The sequence below is a fragment of the Canis aureus genome, chromosome 11 (assembly GCF_053574225.1).
Source record: "Canis aureus isolate CA01 chromosome 11, VMU_Caureus_v.1.0, whole genome shotgun sequence".
NCBI classification, from domain to species: domain Eukaryota; kingdom Metazoa; phylum Chordata; class Mammalia; order Carnivora; family Canidae; genus Canis; species Canis aureus.
Window position 1 is genome coordinate 60014895 of NC_135621.1, and position 19856 is coordinate 60034750.

General features: G+C 36.9%; 1 protein-coding gene and 1 long non-coding RNA gene across 17 annotated transcripts in view; one reads left to right on the forward strand and one right to left on the reverse strand.

The window, feature by feature from the left end:
• CCDC85A (coiled-coil domain containing 85A) overlaps positions 1-19379 on the forward strand; it is a 189901-nt gene extending 170522 nt beyond the window's left edge. For 2 of the 9 annotated variants that reach the window (XM_077915455.1, XM_077915456.1), the window contains 2 exons: positions 9990-10109; positions 17563-19379. In XM_077915455.1, the coding sequence (XP_077771581.1) occupies positions 9990-10109; positions 17563-17740 (298 nt within the window). In that variant the 3' untranslated portion in view covers positions 17741-19379. Of the gene's footprint in view, positions 1-6837; positions 6973-9989; positions 10110-13581; positions 13681-17562 lie in introns of all 9 variants that reach the window. The other 7 variants (XM_077915457.1, XM_077915458.1, XM_077915452.1 and 4 more) reach the window with 6 other exon arrangements.
• The window catches only part of LOC144324179 (uncharacterized), a 45979-nt gene continuing 43450 nt past the window's right edge, over positions 17328-19856 (reverse strand). For all 8 annotated transcript variants that reach the window (XR_013389598.1, XR_013389597.1, XR_013389595.1 and 5 more), the window contains one exon: positions 17328-17681. This is a non-coding gene — a long non-coding RNA (uncharacterized LOC144324179). The remainder of the gene's footprint in view (positions 17682-19856) is intronic.

Here is a 19856-nt window from a genome sequence, read left to right on the forward strand (position 1 = left end):
TCTATAGAACACAAATCGGGTCTCATTACAGCTCATGCCTTAGCATGATGTAAATCCTTATGTGGTGTAGAAGGTTCTCCATGATCTGACTCCTGCCTTTCATGTCAGCTTCAGTTCTTCCTACTCTGCCCCTCACATCCTTCTGAACCACTTCTGTTTCCCTAAACAGGGCAAATATCTAAAATTTTTTAATCTTATTTATTCATGAGACACAGAGAGAGAGGAAGAAGGAGAAGCAGGCTCCATGCAGGGAGCCTGATGCGGGACTCGATCCCGGGTCTCCAGGATCACACCCTGGGCCAAAGGCCTTAACTGCTAAGCCACCCAGGTATTTGGTTCTTTGAATTAAAGCTCCTTGCCACCTCTTCTATGACTCTACAGACCTCAATCTTAGCCATTTTTTGGCATAAAAAATGAAGAATGAGTGAATAAATATTACCTTCTGGTTTCCCTGGCTGGGAATACTGGGATACTTAAAGATTGCCCTACATTTTTTTCTCTTCTTTAGGCATTTTTTGGCACTTTACTTATTTTTTTAAATATTTTATTCAAATGCAGTTTGCCAACAAACCAGTGCTAGTTTGGCCTACATTTAAAGAAATTGAGAATAGTATCTCTTTAGATGATATTTAATTTTTACCACTTGTGTTTGGCATTACATAATAATTTTGATGAGAACCACCATATACTTTGGATGCCCTAGTAGTAAGTCTATTTCTACTTTCAGTCTACTATCCATCCCTAGTGGTCTTTTCAGTCACTATTTTAACATATTTGATCTTTACTACTATTTAGAATCAGAAGTAGTTCAAGATTTTCAGGATAAATTTATCTTGCTCTACTTTTTGTGGTCTTAACTGGGAACGAGAAAGAAGAAAAAATAATGGGAATCTTGTTGGAGTTTAACTTGCCAAAATGGAGTTTCACTTCTTGATCCAGGCCATGCTAGCACTCCAGAGGTATACTTTAATTATTTGACAAGTAGTTGGGTGTCTTGTAATTACCAAGTGTATAGACATACAAGTAAAGCATTTACACAACTCTTTTTGAGATGATAAAGGAAAAGTCAGTCTCACAAGTAAATTTTGACCATCCAATAATATACCAAGTTTATGGAGCCACTACTATGTGCAGATAGGGTACTAGTCATCATTATGACAAAGATAATAAAAGTACAGTGACCTCAAGGAGCTCAAAGATATAGAATATTGCTGCAAAATATGATAGGGCTTAAAATTGAGCTGCGGACAAGTCTTATCTCACCTGAAGGTGAGTGGTCACAGTAATTATTCTCATCTGTTAATGAAAGAAAAGTTCACGTGATCATCACTTTTCAGCAGCAAAGCCAGGATTGAAGCAAGTTTTTAAGATACCTATCCCAGGACCAGAGAGGGAGAGAAAATATGAATAGGAATCAATAGGAACCAGGGGCAAGAGAGTGACATCCTGGATGACACTGGTATGGTATCAAAAAAACCATGAGATCCAGAAAAGTATTGCTGGAGCCCAGACTCAAATAGAAGAAAGCTAGACAGGAAGTCGAATATTCTCTTTGTAACTGTATTGTTCTGGAGCCCTATCATATTTCACTTATAGCATGACTCCTATGGTATTCCATAATGAATTGTTAGTAATTCTCAAATTCTTTAGGAGATTTTGTAAAATTTTAAGTTTCAAAATCCTTGGGTTATTTTTCCAGATTCAGACTTTATGAACTGTTGCATCCCCAGTTATGGGCCTTGAATGGAGAAAGTCAAATGAGCACAGAGCTGATGTTCAGCTGGTATATTCATCAGTTCATTTGTATCAGTTATTAATATTAACACACTTTTATTCTGATACCCCCCCACACACACACACACACACATAAAACCCTGGACCATTCCAGACAACCTGATCCTCCCCAGGATCTCTTTGCAGCCCAGGAACTAAATAGCGGGTACATTGAACAGAAGGAGATCTCTAGGACCCCAAAACAAAACAAATTATGGAGCATAAATTTTTAAATTATCAAGAACAGCACCAGGCCAACAGTTAGTGTCTTAATACGTGTTAACATGTAGTAGGAGCTCATATTAGCTAATCTTAATCACCTTTAAGTGACAGCATTTAGGAGAGTCCTACCAGGGAGTAGGAGCTCAGTGGCTGAGTACTTTTGGGACTCAGACACGCCCTCAGGGACATGCATTCAGACTACAGCTCTTAACCAGGTGTGAAGAAGAGAATGGTCTCCATTCAGGTTGGGATTTTTCTCTGATTTCCCTCTGCGTGTCACACAATGCTCTTCTGCACAGGGATGTTGTTTCACGTGTTGGGGCTCTCATTTCTATTTGCTGGCAGTTGTGTTCTTTCCTAGTGTGACTACTTAAAATTGAGTGCAGAATCTTTACCTGCCCTATTGCTACAGAAGCTTTATTTCCTTTCATAATTTCCACAAAGCACCTTCTGCCAATTTTAGTCTCTGTGGGATTGGTGTCTCGATTTTTAAGGTGCCTGCAACATGCTGTCTCCTCTCAGAGAGCTCTTTGTTCTTTGGACGGCTGCCCTGTGCTGCCCATTTGTATTCTGTTTCCGTTAGCGTTGTTAACAGTAGGATGTTGGGGTATTTTTTTTAAATCTTTTCCTTTTGTTAGAAAGAGTGATTTCCTATTTGGGGTAGAAATATAGATGTCTTTATTCTTAGACCACTTGAGGGCTGAAGCTTAGAGAGTCTCCTTTAAAATCATCACTAGCTCCAAATCATGTAGGTGACTTGTCCTCGTCTACAAAATCTATGAAGCTGTCACCAGAAATTTTGCTTTGCAGTTTTCCAGCACAGTTCTTCTCTAAATCAGAGTTTCTCAACTTGAGCATTAGTGACATTTAGGGCTGGATAAGTCTTTGTTGTGGGGGCGGTCCTTTGGATTGTCAGGCATTCAACAGTATCCTTGGCCTCCACCTGTAAGTGCCCATAGAAATCGCCCCGTTTTAACAACTAAAAAATGTCTGCATTTTTGCCAGATGTCCCCGGTGGAGGGTCAACTCACCTCAGGTTGAGAACTACTCTTGATAATATGTGGAAGTAGGTTGACAAATAAATTATAAGATGTGTTGATAAGCAAAGCAAACACATACTTGCAGACTGCTTAATGTGGGCCCGGTGCTATTTGAAGAGCTCTTTTCATATAAGTAGCCTCATTGAGTGAAGTGCCATTGTAGCATCATTACCCACACTTTATAGATGGGGAAACTGAGGCTCAGGGAGGTCACACACCTGCCAGCTGTCTGATCAAGAATCAGAGTCCAGGCAGCATGACCTTAGAGTCAATGACTTGAACTTCTACTTTGCTGCTCCTTACACAAAAAATGGTTGGATTCGGGACCTACCTGGCATAGCATGGGATGTCACCTTTGGTGGGTGCTTAGTAAGTATTTAAGCGAATAGATGAATATCTATAAATCCAGGAAATTCTTTAATGTTTTAAATCAGTATTGAATAGATTCCTTACCTAAATTTTTAAAATGCACTTTTCTTTGAATCTGGTCAACTAAATATCATCTATTAGAATAAGGCAGAGGATCTCTTAGCATTTCTAAGATCATTCATAGGAATCTTTTGGAAAAGGCTTATCAAGGTAACCTCTAAAGTTTCTTCGAAGCTTCTGTTTGTGTGCTGGCACAATTTTGAGGTATGTCAGAATAAAGACTGGTCAAACCGAACAAAATACTATTTTCCTGATGAAATTAAGCAAAGCATTTGCCTTTGTCCCATAATAAGGAAAGAAAGTTCATCCTCCTTCCTAAACTAGGTATGCATTCTGATGAGGTATGATGCACCATGTGATAGTTTGACCTAGCTTCAGAACTTATTAAAAATTGAACATCTTTAACTAACAGGAAACCACTTTAGCCGATCAATCTTTAGCTCTCCATAATTGGCTTCCTAGAATAGAGGGCTAGGCTCCAAAGTTTGTTACAAATGCATTCAACTGATTTATATCTAAGTGAAAAGCCTATATATGACAAAATATAAAAACATTCTATTCTTTGTGTTAGACATTTTTTTTAATATGTACTTCTTTAAGGTAAAAGAATGGAAACTTCCAGAATGTTAATTAAAATTACAATAAATAAAATACAACCATAAAATAGCAAGAAGACAACTTAATGACAATAGCTTCATCTTGTTGCTCTTAAAACCCTTATAATGAATTATAGTTTACTCAATGAGACCATAAGTGACATATTTTCTTATTGTTCAGGTAACCTTTTAAAAAATGTGAGTGGCTTCTTTTGTTCCCTTAATTCTGAAGAAGTTGGTTATTTTAAGGACAATACTAGAAAGTACCCCAAGTCTCAAATTTTCTTGGAAAAACATCTTCCAGATATCATGTAATAAAATGCATAACAGTACCAATACATTTTATCTTCTTCAGTGATAGTAAGGGATATTTTTGTTTCTTGATCTAGGGTCTTTGCTTATAAGCACTGGATTTCATGATTTCTATAATGAGTACTTACCACATCGTAAGTACATCCATGCAGTTGTGACACAGAGCATTACTTTGCTATTAGCATCAGGGTCCTCCTGATACCTAAAATAATTTATGGGTTATTCTATATACCTGTATATAAAGTGGCCATTGAGTACACAGATTTCTAGGGAGTAGCAGGGTCATTCAGGCATTCTTTATAAATTTGGAATTTTGGAAAACTGCAGAAAACAAAACTTAAACAAAATGGAACTCAGAAAATGGAAAAGTGAGTTTTTTAAGGTTTGGAGTTGTTCTCCCAACTGATGGCCAGAATCTAGGTTGCCTCACCTCAAGCTCTGAAGTTGCCAGAAACCACTCTACCTGTAAAGTCAGTGAAGGCTTTATGTTTTATGAAACAGCCTTCAGCAGATAGCATAATTGACTATTGTAGAGCTAGCGAAAAGCTAACAGTTTACTTGCAGGTCAAAATGATGGCTGGTCCAGAACACATTTTTCCATGACCTGGAGTTTTGGGGGGATTTGGCGGTTTCTTTGTTTTGTTTTGTTTTTTAAGTTGCCAACATGAGTAGAAGGCCAATCATCCTGATTCTGAGTATCTTTCCTTGAAACTGGCTATACTATCAAGTATTCGTCCACAAAAATCTGGCCCATGTATATTGTCCCCTCTTAAGAGATTAATAATACTATGCAACCTATATTTAATGTCTTAAAAGAACCATTTACAAGATGCTAAAAGGCACAGCTATTATATCATGTTCTATCTACTTTATAAAACTGGGGAAATATTGTGGTTAAAGGGCTGCTCCTTCCAGCAGGCTTCTAAATGATTATAGTTGTTACCTTAGATCTCATGGTTATGATAATGAGCATGTTACAGTGGAGAGGCATTGAATTTCAATCTCACTACACATTAAAGAAGAATGGAAGTAGGGATCCCTATATGTCTTACTTAGTCACCGAATCCAAAAACATAAGATCTGATCGATTTAGAAGTCATAAAGAGAACCAAATCTGGAAGGTAGGACTCATTTGTGTAAACAAACAAACAAAAAATCTGCGGTACTTTTTAATGACCATCTCAAAAATAGAATTATGCAGATTGGGATGACAGGTGGATTTTAAGCCATAAACCATATTATAAATTCTTGGATAGAATTCTTTTGATGATAGAAAGAAATGAGGCATTGACACATGAAATGATTATTGAAAGTGATGTTCAAATTTGTATTGCTAACAATGAAATGATCATCATAGTCCAAATATATAATTTTCACTGTTATATGTTGAGGAATATGTGTGGCTGACTTCTTAACTGGTCCTATGGATTCCATAGATTCAGAAGAGATATTTGCAAGTACCAACTGCCGGTCATCGTTACTCTTTTTCACTTAAGACCATGGCGCATTTTCTTCATTGTTCAGCCTCCAAATATTGGAGAAGAGTGAAAATTAGACCAGTGCTACTCACACACAGCACACACTTCTGGGAAAAGAGATCAGTGGGAACTGAAAATTATGTTGTCATTTTTCATCCTCCTATAATTAAACATTCAGATGCTGGAATTTGGGGACTATTTGATGAATTTTCTGTATTAAAAAAAAAACAGATCTTATTCCTTAGGACATAGCACTCTTAGATAAGGGTCTTAGTGGAAGTTGCCAGGGAGAGGAAATTACGTTCAAGTAAGTTCATTTTGCTTCTGATTATTTTAATAGAATTATGCTGTTTAGTCATGATTCTAGAAATTAATTTTAGATTAATTTTCTAATTTTAGAAAAAATTAAAATTTAGGGGAAAATTTTTATTTAACTGATGAATGGAAATTTTGATAATGATGTATATGTCCCATGTAAAAGTTATTTTAATGCAGTGATGACTTCTTAGCTCATTACATACTCTTCAGTGTGCGAAGTATTGCTGAATATATCTACCCACCTCGGGTTTCTTAACAAAAGAGCATGGTGCTCCCAATTGCATTTCAAATCATTTCTGCTAAGTTCTGAAGTTACACAGTTTTAAACACTCAGAAGACTTATGGCTAATTCTCTGTTTCTCACAAGTGAAACCAACAAAACAGTTGTCCAAGTAGCTTCAGTTTTTTGGGGGGGATTTGGACATTATCATCTACCTCTTTTTGATAGCTTTAGAGTTAGTCATAAACTTTCTTTAAAAATCAGTATTAGCTTTCATAGACAGGACTTGAGTTTGTTTTTAATTTTTTTCCTAATTTGAGGTGCATGTTACAGCTTGCCATTGTGGTCATTGTGGTTCATTTCATTAAGTTTCTTGTTCTATCTGCTTTCTTGAGACTTGGGAAACAGTATTTTTCTGAGTGATTGTACTATATTGTTCCAAATATAAGGCCACCCAGAATAGAAGGCAACCTCCAACTAGAAACAGCTCAAATATGGAGAAAGGCTGGGGGCCCAGAGCCCGGCGGGTCTTGCAGTGGTGGCAAGGGTGCCGAGGAATAGGACGATGCCTGCCCACTCTCCCGGTGAGTGAAGATGAGTCAGCTGCTGCCTTTGCTTGTGCATACAGATGGCTTCTGTTGCTAGAGGAAAAGTTACGCTGGGGGGAGAGAGCAAGTCTGTACACGTGAAAAAAAGTTGCTGTGTGTGTGTCTGAACCTGGGGAGGGAAGCTGGGAGTAGAGTCTTTCATCTCCTAAATGGTCAGCGTCGATGTTTTGTTTTGTTTTGTTTTTCCTGAACTTGGGGGTTGAAGGTTGAGTAACCCCTCGCATTGGAGAAGAACAAAGGTACCCTGCACCTTTCATGAAAAGGAGTTTAAAAGATCCACAGCCATGAAAATGAACTGTCTGTAGACCAGCCCAGAAAATGATTTCTTGTCCTTCAGAAGTGATCGCTGCCCCAAAAGGTGGTGTATGCACCATGCGATCATGTGTAGTTTGAAAATAACCCTGAAGCTGCAAGTCACATTTCCAATTTTATTAAGATTTTCTTCTTTTTAAATTCCCTGTCTCCTGAGCCAGCCAAGTTACAATTTAAACAAACAGGCTTAATGTTACTATCATAAATCCCAAAGGACTGTTTAAAACCATTCGTTTCACTAGTATTTCTCTCAGCATATTTTAAAAAGAGTTCCGTGAAAATGTATTATTAGTCAACTGAGAGTAGGTAGTGATTGAGCCTAGATAATTCTCCAAATATTGGTCTGATTCTGCTAAGCACAAAGATATGTAACCTTTTATCTTAGAGTAATTAAATGAGATGTGATAGGAATGATGTTGTTTGTGTTATAACCTAGAAAACTACTGAGCACCTGTTAGTGTACAACTCTACTGGGCATTTGGTTACCTCTGTGACTTTACAAAAACCACATAAAATGTGAACCTTGATCTTTCTGGTGATGACTAGTCCTTAGCTTGCCAAGCAAATTTGAAGTAGAACTTTAATCGCTGAATATGTTTTCCACACTGTGCGGTTCCTGTTTTAGCAATTGTTATTATTAAAGAAATAAAAGAGTGTTTAAGGGAAGAACAAGACTCCCCTTAATTTTAAACAATACTAACTTTCCCAAAGGGTTTGGTTTAGGGGAACTAGTTGTCATTGATTTTAGAAATTCTTTTAAATCCAGATGCCCTGAATGCGAAGAGGCCTCATGCCCAAGCAAAAGCATGCTGGGATTGATGTGCCCACCATTTTGCCAGTTCTGGGAAGGGAACATTTTAAACAGAAGGACTGGGCAGCAGAAGGTTGAAAAGGAAGAGCTGGAAGAATGGATAACCCCCAGGGGGGGAGGATTGTGGCCTGCGTAGTGAGATTAAGTCAGGGGGCAAACTATACTGCATTAGTGGGTCCTAAATGAGAAGTTGGAAGTAAACTCTGCCTCACCTTAGAGGCCTTTTCAAGACCATTAATAAAGGTGGTAGCAGTAGGGAAAGAGAACGATAGAGGAGCAGAACTATTTAAAGAGGAGCAGCTTCCTTTAGAACTCCTTCACTTTGCAAATATTTCATCTCTACCGAGGAAGAGGATGTCCAGAATTTGGTGGTGAAGTTGAGGGGACTGGTAGGCCCCTTCACCATCTTTAAACTTCTACTAGGTTCCCTTCTTTTATTTGTATCAGGTACTATTATATCTGATTTGATCTGAATTACAAATACAGGAAAACATAGACATTTTTCCCCCAGAAGGCGTTGGGGCTATTGTAATTGGCCTTCCTGTGTCATCACCTGCTCGTAATGCTAGTAGCAAAGGGTAGAGCCGGAGAGGTCCCCTAAATGTCATATTCCACAGTTTCTTCCTCCTGGTGGCTAGTATGGGCGGGGGGAATGGGTAGGAGCTGACTTGATTGCATAACTCTATGCACGAGGGGAAAAAAAACATAGCTTCAGTTGGCTTGTGAGGGGGCAAGGGTAGCCTTCAAGGACACAGGAAGAAACGACAGGGACAAGGGAAGGGGGAAGATACTCCAAACTGCAAAAATGATAGTCTGTAAAAATCACTGGGACTTGTCATTTTCTCTAACCAATAGTATGGTCTACATTATCCCGTACTTAGAACTGTTGCTGCTCTCAGAGCCTCCCTCCCATCCCTAAAAAGCACAACACAGAAGCTCTTCTGTAGGTACTGGAAAAAATATGTTCCTCACCACAGTTGTTTCTTCCCTTTATGAATCCACACAGGAGGTACCTTCAGTGGCTCCTTCTCAGAGTATTAGAGTCATAAGATCAAGTTAAATGAAGCCATTATTAACCTGTTAGGCATGAAAAAATATCTGTAGATTTGTAGATGGACAGAAATTAAAATCTCAGGCCCTTCGAGTGTAATGATCTCCATAAAAACGGGTTAGGAGGGGACAGAACTGAAGCTTTGCTTTTTTTCAGTTCCTGTTTGGGTGACTATGAGTCTCCAAGGCCAAGTTAATCGTGCCCAAGTGCTGGTTTTTCAGCAATTAAGTCAGGCTCACTAAAGTACAAATGTCATTTTCGACCATAGTTATTTTTTTAAAAACCAAAAGATAATTCTTCCTTAAAGAAAATGTTCAGTTTGGTTAAGTCTCTTTGGAAAATGCTCCGCTATAGGTTTTTACCTTAAAGTTTTTATAACATACACTGTCTCTCCAATGCAAGAATGTGATGTGTCTGTATTTTCCGAGACATATGGAATATAGCGTTTGTCTTGCTGAGTGAGCATGTTTAACTCAGCTGCTGAGCAACTCATAAATTCCCTGCTCTTGAGTATCTTTAAATTTCAAAAATCAGTCTTGAAATGTTCTTAATGGGCATTCCTTAGGGGACATTGTTCTTTTTGGCAAATCAGAAATGACATCTGGGCATGCACAGGGAGGGCACTTGGTTAAGTGTTCTTGCTGGTCAAGCAGCAAGAGTATTCCAATTAACAGGTTGAGAGCATCTTAGAACAGGCTAGAAAAAAAAATTAACAAAGTGGCTCATTCTCACTTGGCAGCGAAATTGAATACTGAATGACATCTATGCAGTTATAAACGACTTTTGTTTTAATAACAAAGTTGTTGATTTTCTACTAAGGGTTCTTTTAGGTTGTCATCAGGGGCTGATGGGAGTAACAGTCCACCCAACTCTCCAGCTAGCTTCAGTGGACATACCACACCTTCTCAGCAGCCTGAACCCGTGGTACATTCTCTTAAGGTAACCAACTGTGTACAACCGTTTATACAGAACTTCAGTTGTGTTGTGGCTTGTTCGCTATAGTCTGGTAGTTCTCACAGTCTTGTTTTAACCATAGATACTTTGATTTTTGAAGTATAATTTTTTTTAATAACGGGTTTGAGTACTTATGGTTGAATCCCTGGTTTTATCATTTTGTTTTGAGTAATGTGATTCATATCAATCTGCATCGAAGTTGAAGTCTGATGTGCATGTATATCCATATGTGTAAAATATTGTTCTGGGTATTTTATGTGCAGTGTTTGTAGCATGCATGTCTTCAAAATAGGGAGTTATAATAGTTGGCCAAAATAAGGATATTTCTTTATGCAATTGAAATATATTGTGCAGTGTACTGAAAGAAAATACTGAACTAAAAACCTACTCTATCCCCCTTTAAGTATTAAGTCTTCAAATGCTGGTTAATGCTCTTCCATATCGTGTTAGAAAATAGAGGATCTTATTCAGAAAGCTAGTTTTTTTGGCTTATACTTCAGATCATCCAAGGACTTCCAAAGAGGAAATTTATTATTTATTTTCTTTACTAATAGCGAGCTTTCCGATAAATAAGCATTATAAGTAAAATTAATAATCTGAAAGAAGAAACTGATGCAGGCAATAAAAATCACTTTAAAAATTAGTATGGTTCCTTGAAGTTTTATAAATTCCAAGGCATGAATCACTGTCCTTCAAATTATCTGTACTTCTTAACATATAGCCTTAATCAGACCTTTCTGAGCCATAAAGTAGGTAGTGTGCTTCAGCTCTGCACTTGCCACAGGAGCTTCAGAGCTTTATTAAAATGGTTTTGGTTTCTGGATGATTTATCAGCAGCCTAAAGATGTGGCCCCAAAGAGTGGGCCACACTTTCCTTGGCATGCATAAAGCAAATAAGTAGATAAGAAATTCAAAGTATTTATTTGGTTTGGTTTTAGCAGGAGATTTAGCTCATTATATTTTGCTGTAGCTTCCATGTAACAAGTTGCTCCTCCCAAATATATACCGATTGCGGATGAGGGAAGGTAGCAGAACCATGCTGGTGGCTGGTGCAATGCACCTGGTACTTCCTGTCTTGGTTGGAATAATTCACCAAGTGAGCAACCGAGAAGAATTCATGTGCGAAGGCACACCAGAATGAGGGGCACCACCCTGCATCTGGTGGGTGCTGATTTATCAACTGACCGACATCATGCTCTCTGCAACAGCATCCGGTTGCTGGTTAGCATGAGCAGCGTGCTATAAACATGCTGTTACTAGAGTATGAACCAGACGCCAGCTATCTGAAAAGCAGCTTAGAAATAAAAAATGAGTGTGGCTTCAATCTTGTAGGGTTAGCATCTGCACTTACTCCAGCAACACATTGCCCTACTTTTCAGATTGAAAACTATTTCCACTTTTTGCCTTATTAAATGGCAAATCTTGTTTGAATCAGATCAGCATAGTGGATAGCACTGCAATCTTTCCCAAACTTTTTCACTGCACCTGTGTTCATATGGCCTTAAAAGGAAGAGCAAGGAGGAGCTCTTCAATTTTCTCTGAATTCCTTTTCTAATTTCCATGTAAAATTTTATCTCAAGAGAAAGATAACATGTTCTGATTATAACATAAGTGTCCTCACTCGGAAGATGGGTAATACTGAGCAACTAAAGCATCTTTATTGAATAAGTGGAGGCTCTTGAATACAAAATGTTTGCTTCCATGAATTAACAGTGTCATGAAACAGAAGTATGTGCCTATGGGAAATATCGCCTGTGGGAAATGCCTCTTAGGGATACCACAATGTAAAAGAAGAAACATAGCCACTCAACATGTTTGGTTTTTAAAAGCCCATGGATTCTAGAGCTGATTTACATCATAAAATTTTTCTGTTGTGAAAGGATTAATTAGAACAATGGCTCAGTTTCTCATCTTCTGATAGAGTTGAAAAAAAAATCTGTAAGCTTTAAAAAAAACTCTGTGGTTGTGATTTGGGAGGAAAGTGTTGTAAATCGGTGTGAGAAATTAGCCCACTTGTAATAACATCACATTTATCTTGCTTTAAAATTCATTCTAACTATTAATTGGAGCTTCACTTCATTTAGTAGAAATTAACTGATTTGAAGTACACTTCTCTGAGGTGCATTAGAAACTGAATTTGTAGGCAAAGGAGCTTGTTCCAGGAGTTAGTTTTCTATGAATATTCACTGAGCAAATAAAAGTTCCTCTGAGTGTCTAAAGAATGTGAACAGACACTCATCAGAGTATCAGGGTAAGGCTTTCATTTACTACTGTGATATCCTCCTTTAAAAGTAGTAGTACCTAGGTAGTAATAATTGCTCAACATTTTGAATTAACAAGGGAGTAGTTGCTGAATTAGATTATTTCAGGATTGAACTCCAGTAAATATCCGTGTAGACTCAGTATCTACGAACTTGACATGAAGGCCCCACTTCATGTTTAAGTCATTTATTTTGGCTCAACTGTTCATTGGTGCCAGTTCTCAGGTGACGCTTTTAGGGGTGGCCATCAGCATTGACCATGATGACAACAGAATCAAGGAGGTTAGCAAGGTCACAGCTTGGTGGGGATTCTTAGAGGAGCTTTGAGGAAAAGCATTGGTTTTTTGGGCTTTTTTGTTTTCTTGGGTCTTTTTGCTGTTTAATGCTTTGGCTTGTAAGGTAATCTAGAGAAAACAAAACCAAAGTTTTCTCCCCTTTTGACCTATAGAAAGTATGGCATGAAAACGTTATAGACCTATTTGAAGAAATATTTTGGATCCATTTATAGATAATGTAGAGAAGTGGAATGATAGGCCCCTAAAATTACTTAAAGGAATCTCACCCAAACTTTCTTTGCTCTAATGAAAAATATTTAAAATGTTGCTCAAACATTTTCACTGTAAGGAGCCAATTTTTCTCTTTGATGTTATCAAAGAGCCATTTCTATAGTCCTTTCCTAGGCCCTGGGAACATGTCCAGGTAAGAACTGTAATGTTCACTCAAGTTCTTATGTACATATTCCTGGGTTCTGACCAGTTTAACCTGTCGATATCTCTTTTTAGTCCTCTTTTCTATAGGCCATGTCTACATATCATTTGGATTATTTGGCATATCCTTAATTATTTTGCTCACCTTTACAATGGAGCAAGAACTATTTTCTTGAAATGGTTGATGTTATTTTAATGACCCAATTAACTGAATGCATCTAATTATTTTAGGCATGAATGAATTCAATTGACTATTAGTGATGCAGTAGATTGCTTTGAATGGCCATTTGAAAATCAGGTAGAAACATTGGTCGTAGGTTTTAGAACAATTGACTGTTTTAAAAGATTTTGCCGTATATTAATCCACTCTGATATGCAGACACGGAGAAAACCAAAGGTTTTACAAAGTGGAGCTCCTTGATGGTTTAATTCATAACTAACAAGTTTTTTCCCCATGTGAAATTTGCTTTTCTTTTTCAACAAATCTAGGTCTTGGATGTTCAGGAAACTATAGATCGTCAACAGGGTAAAGAGTATGAAAATGACCTTAGTGAGACAGAAAAAGCTATAGTCAGAGAAATGTGCAATGTAAGTTTAATGTGCTTTATTGTGTATTCTGTGTTGAAAGCCCCATCGTAGCTTAGTTACCACTTTTTGAATATCTACTTTTTAAAATTCTGGCCAAATGCCTTTATAGTTTTATATGAAAACCCATTCCCCTTGTTTTTATCTTTAGTATGTTTTCTTGCAGTTTTATTAACAGTCAAAATATTCAGGTAAGCGATAATCAGCCAATTCTGTATTCCAAAATGATCTATGAACATTTTTACATAACTTACTGTCTAAAATATTGTGTTGCTAGTTTTGAGAAATGGGTTTCTGTTTCATACTTTTAATCAGTATCTGAAAATCAGTGTTTAAAAAGCCTGTGATCAAAACACAGCCATCTTCAGACTTAAATCAGGCGATACGGGCACTTCGTGTCATGCAAACTAGTATCTTTACCTTTCAGTGGTTAATAAAAGCTCAGAAATGTTTAGGAAGAAATAATGAAGAGATAGACACATAGAAGTCAAAGAACACAGTAAAAAAAAAAAAAATTGAAAAAAAATTTTAAAAAAAATTGACACGCTATTTTCATGATGCATATCAATAATGTGATTTGGTTTTATTATTAATCCCTGGCTAAATTTTGAGTAATATGCATGGGTATATCATTTAATCAAGACTATAACTGAAGTTAAAAAGCTACATAGACTCTTGTAGAGGAATATGTTTGTTAAAAGCAAAAAAAAAAAAAAATTAAGCACTGATTTTAATTGGCTCTACATTGTACTTTTATCCTCATTCTTTGTCCATTAGGATATCAAAATTGCTTAGAAATACATGAAGGTCCTAATACCTTAAATGTATCTACTTCCTTGAGGTGTTCTTGGAATCCAGGCAATGTTTTAAGTCCCAGGGGCATTTTATATGTGCTGGGGCCACAGTCTTAGTCTCCAGCTTCATGTTGTAGCTGTTTTTCTTTTGAAACTCTTTCTTCCCTGCATCTGTTTTCATCTGTTTTCAAAAAGGTCATTAGTTCTACAAGTCATTATTTCCCCATGCACCACTCTTCACACCTTCTGTAGCTTTTTCAGCCTGTCCTTACAGTTTTAAATTTGAATATTTCCTTCCCATAAATTCAAAAAGTTAAGCCACATACCTTTATAAAAAAGCCTGTCGCTTGTCTGTTGGCTAGGGAATGAGACATACAGGTTCAGACATTAGGAATTGAACTAGATGGGGCCACAGTGATCATTCTACAGTGGTTCTCCAAAGAGTAGTATAAGGGGATCCTTTGTAATTCAGATGGTGAGGTTTCACCCAGCCCCCTGTACAATTTGGAGAGGAAGCCCTGGGAATGATCCTCACATTTACATTTCATGTATAAAGTTGCCCTCTTGAATTGTTCTCTAATGAACAGTGAAGTCAGAACTATATCCAGATCACCACTGTCTCAAGTGTGATAAATCTGGGAGCTTACATTTTCTTTCCCCAAGAATGAAAAGCAATGCATCAATGCATGCATCGCTGTAAAATCACATGCTTAGGATTGCTTATTTTGTTTTTTTGTTTGTTTGTTTGTTTTTTGATAGAAGACTTCTGCACATTAGAAAATTTATTTCTTAGTCACAGAAGAAACGTATAATGGACTGGGTCTTGATTAGTTTGTGTTGATCTTTAGGTTTGCCTATGTTTCACAAAAATGCTACAAATTTTTTTTTGCCTGTAGAAGTTCTTTAGGGCTCCTTGTCTACTTTTGTCTTTAATTACCAACATTTGCTTAAAAAAAAAAATAAGCCAACCTAAATCTGATATTAGTTTTTAAATAGTTTCCAAATAGAAGAGTGCTAGGAGAAAAAGGTGTTGGTCCTAAAATGTTTGTCACATTATAAATTATATGAACATCAAAATCACATACTGCATGCTGGAGAATTAAGTGAAAAACAGATTGTGAGAAATTTTCACAGATAAGTAATTTCTTAGAAACTAGCCAAGGTTATTAAACTTAGTAGAGGAGCTATGTGCTTTTATAAAATAAGGTCACGGGAATGGAAAGTTTTCTCATAATCTGAGATCAGTTCTAAGACTCAGAACTTAGGATAATAAGTTTTGCTTCCGTTTCCTGTGTTCCTCCTGGAGATCAGTTGTCAACATCTCTACAAGGAACTGACTGTTAGCGTCATGTTGATTAGTAAGAGGTGTTTTTATTCTCTTCCCAAACTGTGCCACAAAAATAGAATTACTGTTTCTCACAGAGCAGTATCTTATCTTTTTGTAGTAATGGTATTTTTAGGTTTGTTTGGCTCTTGTAAATGCCCTGAGTACAGCTGAAATACTTGACTGGTTAACCCAGACACACACCTATCCTGTTCTTCTAGTTAACGAGTTGCTACTCTGTGTCTACCTTAGTAGCACTGGCTCATTTCAGAGTTTTGCCTTCTGGGGCAAAGGCCCATGGTATTCCATATTTGAATATTTGGAAAGTGTTTGCACTTTGGAGTTGTAACCATCTTGGACTTTGTGTCTGTGTTCCTTGAGGTCTTTGGCTTAGAAGCAGAAGATAGAATCAGACATTCAAGGCACCCTGGTCAGCTGTAATGGTGTACACCACATAAGGGCTAGAAAGGGCAAGTCCAGAGCATCCCTTGACTCCCTGATGCAGTGTTTGCACCTTTTCGCAGTCTATTAAGAAATGAGATTTTTCTCTAACTACCCTGTGGGTAGCTTGAACTTCATTGCTAGATCATTCCTTTCCTACTAGAGACCATCAGTACAACCCTCTTCAAAAAGGACCAGTCCTTTCTACCACATAGTGGTGTCTGCTAAAAGAGAGCTAATGGTTTCATTAGAAGTGAAGGTAGACAGAACCTTATATTCTTATGTATTGCTATGAATAGTATTGAGCTTCCCTAGAGTATCTGCTCTATTTAAAAGAAGGACGGGGGGGGGGGGGTGGGGGTGGGGGGTGGGGACCAAAAAAACAAAACAAAGAGTCTATCAAATCAATAATTAACCAACTGGTTTTGTGTTTATGTTAGAGCTATGTAAACTTTTAGGGAATGAATCAATCTGAAAAGAATCACCCTAAGGAGGGTTATGACTGTTAATTGGAAAATGCATCCCCCCACCCCCAGTTTAGCATATTGGTATATCATTGGTGAATTCAGTGGTTTTACTCCCAAATTAGTCTTATTCTCACTTTTTGCTATTGTCCCTCTAAAATGACCCAGTTTTTGACTTAGTGTACTTATTTGGTGATTCTTGAATGTATTCTTAATATTTGTCCTGCATTTGGATGCTCTCTGCTTTGATAATCAGATTGTACTGTTAGGTAGCTAAGATTTAGGACTCATCTCCCCCACCCCCCATAGAGAAAGCCAGGGAAATTTACCAGTGACCCTGTTTAAGCTGAGTGCTTAAATAGCTCAAGAACAAAAACTCCATTTTCCTTAGTGGATTAAACATTTTGATATCTCTGGTTTAAGATGTAGGATATAGAAACCATGAGGATTTTGCTCATGTGTTCTTAATTCTGGCTGTACAGAGTTACATTTGTAGCTTTAAAAAAAAAAAAAAAAAAAGATATAGATGATGATGCTTCCTCTCTACCAGGGGGAGTTACTGTGTAAGGTTCTACAAATGCACCCTTCACAGCCAGAGTGAAGGACCACTCACATAACCAGAGGAAGTTGGACATCATTCTTTAATTTTGACCCTGATTGCTAACAAAGCATAGTAGGTTCCCTCTACTAAGCAGCCCTTGTGATTTAGAACTTCCATCACATTTCATTGTGTTTGAACTCATTCATGGAGATATTTTGTCTCGTCTTCACATTTCTCTTTGCCCCTCTCATAGATCCCCCTTTAAAAACCATAGAGGCCATTAAGATGCTATTTATTTACTCATTTTCTACCTTTTTTAAGGTTGTATGGAGGAAACTTGGAGATGCTGCAGGTTCCTGTCCTGGAATTAGGCAACATTTGTCCGGAAACCAGTACAAAGGACCAATGTGAAAGGCACTCTTTCAAGCAAAAGACCACCACTGCCAGAGACAGAAAAGAAGAAAAAATGAGTTTCCACAAACCTGGACTCATTGAATAACATGGAGTGATTGTACATTGCACATATTTTCCCTCTAAAACCTTTAGTATTACTGAGGCTATATTTCATGTCTCTCTCATTTCCGTGCCCACAACAGCTCATCTCAAGTAGATTTCAAATAGCTTTGAAAATCACCACTTTGGTACCAATATTTTCATTAGAACTAAAATGTTTTTGGACTCCTCAGATCTAATATTGTCATCAGGAAACCTGCACAATTAGAAGAACCAGTAGGGCCTCGGTGGGTTTGATAGAGTTGACTCATTGCACAAAATGGTGAGACTTTCCTACCATGAGGTTTGAGGAAGAGGTATCTTCCAGCTTTCCAACTTTGAGTTGGGAGCCTATTTCTTCTATTTTAGTCAGCAAATTCCTGATGCAAAATGCATTTGGATGTAAGATAAGATTAGGTTTCTAGGATTTTGTTTTGACTTTTGAGGTGCTAAAACTACCACGTAAATTCTCTTTACTAGCTAGCAGGGTAGAAGGACTTTGTAGAGTGCATAGCAGAGAGTACCACTTATTTCAAGTAATCAAGATAAATATAGCTTTCCTTTTCATCTTGCTATGTTCATGAAGACACATCTTGGGGACATATCAACTTCCATATTCATTCAGTGTATCCATTGATGTTAATATTAATTCCAATTAAAGAACAAGCAAACATAATTTTTCTAAGTGTTTCCAGCTGTGATGTCAATTTCTACAATTTAGTTTCTAGATCTGCTGTTATATTTAATAAACTTTATGTAAACTTTAAAATATTGCACTGCATTTATGATAAAAAAGCTTTCTTTGCCTACAGCGGCTAACGTTTTATGAAACTGACGCATGTCCTTCATTATTGAGGCTAAAAGCTCTTCAGATAGCTTGAGGTTTGAAAAAGAGGTGTGCTAGCTTTGCTTAGTTTCTTATTTTTGGTATATATATATATATATATAATATTAGACTGTGTGTACTGGAAATGCTATGATAGGTATTTTGGTTTTTTTCAAATGCAATGATAGTTTCTTGTATGAATGTGCAAGAGGCCTGTGACAGAATGCTAAGTTTTTATTGTAGTTTAAGATTATAAAAGTAGGAATGCAACAATTCCCAGTTTTTAGATTTCTTCTAAATTACTCAGATTGGATTCATAGCAGATATTCATTGTTGCTGTTGTTTTTAATGGGCTCATTACAGTATACTAATTGTCACTGGTGAAGGAATGTGAAGGACTTTTGTTACTTTTTAAAATGTTATGGTGATGAAAAAACAGCCCTGTTTTCAGAAAATATTTATGAATTAATTTGCTATAGAATTATCTAATTATTGTAATTGGGTTACCAGTTAAGCTTTTCTTTTGAAATGTTATATTATTACTCTGTAAAAGAAAATGGCTTGCTATATTTACACCTTCTCTTGTAGAAAAGCATTCATCCTTAAATTGTTGTATTCCTACACTCTGAAGATATTTAAAACAAGTTTTTGTGCCTGCAGTAGAGACTGCAGAAGCTAATACAAGGAACACTGGTCTTTTGACAAAATACTTGTGTAAATTTTGATACTGTATTAAAACTATTTTTTTAAAGTTCTGCATAAAATTGAGTATCAAGTATATGTGTTCATCTTAGCAATGGTAATAAATTATTTAATCTCAGTGTTTTTTCCTTCAAAATGTTTTTCCTACATTCCATAGATTTCTGATAGGCACTAAGTATCATAGTGTTCCTGTATGATGGTATTAATCATGGTAAAACAGATGATTCATTATCTTAAACCAAAGGAACGTTTGAGGGATTTAATATTCAGGTTACTCAATTCACACCATTCTCTATTATAATGTAAATAAAACTTTAGAATCGTATTTAATATTTAGAAATTAGGGTTATAAAATCTTTCACTTATTCATATAGATTTAAATTTAATTCAATTATCATTAAAACAGTCAATAGGAGGAAATATACTAAGGGGAAATATTGCAGAGTGCAAAACTTGACCTCTGTGCTTTGACCAAGACAAAAATTGGAAAACACCCATTATACACATGCTCAGAGAACACACCTACTTCTGGGAAACCACTAGTAAGACTAGAATAAGGCTTCCTGCACTGAACATCAGCCCCAACTTTAATGGA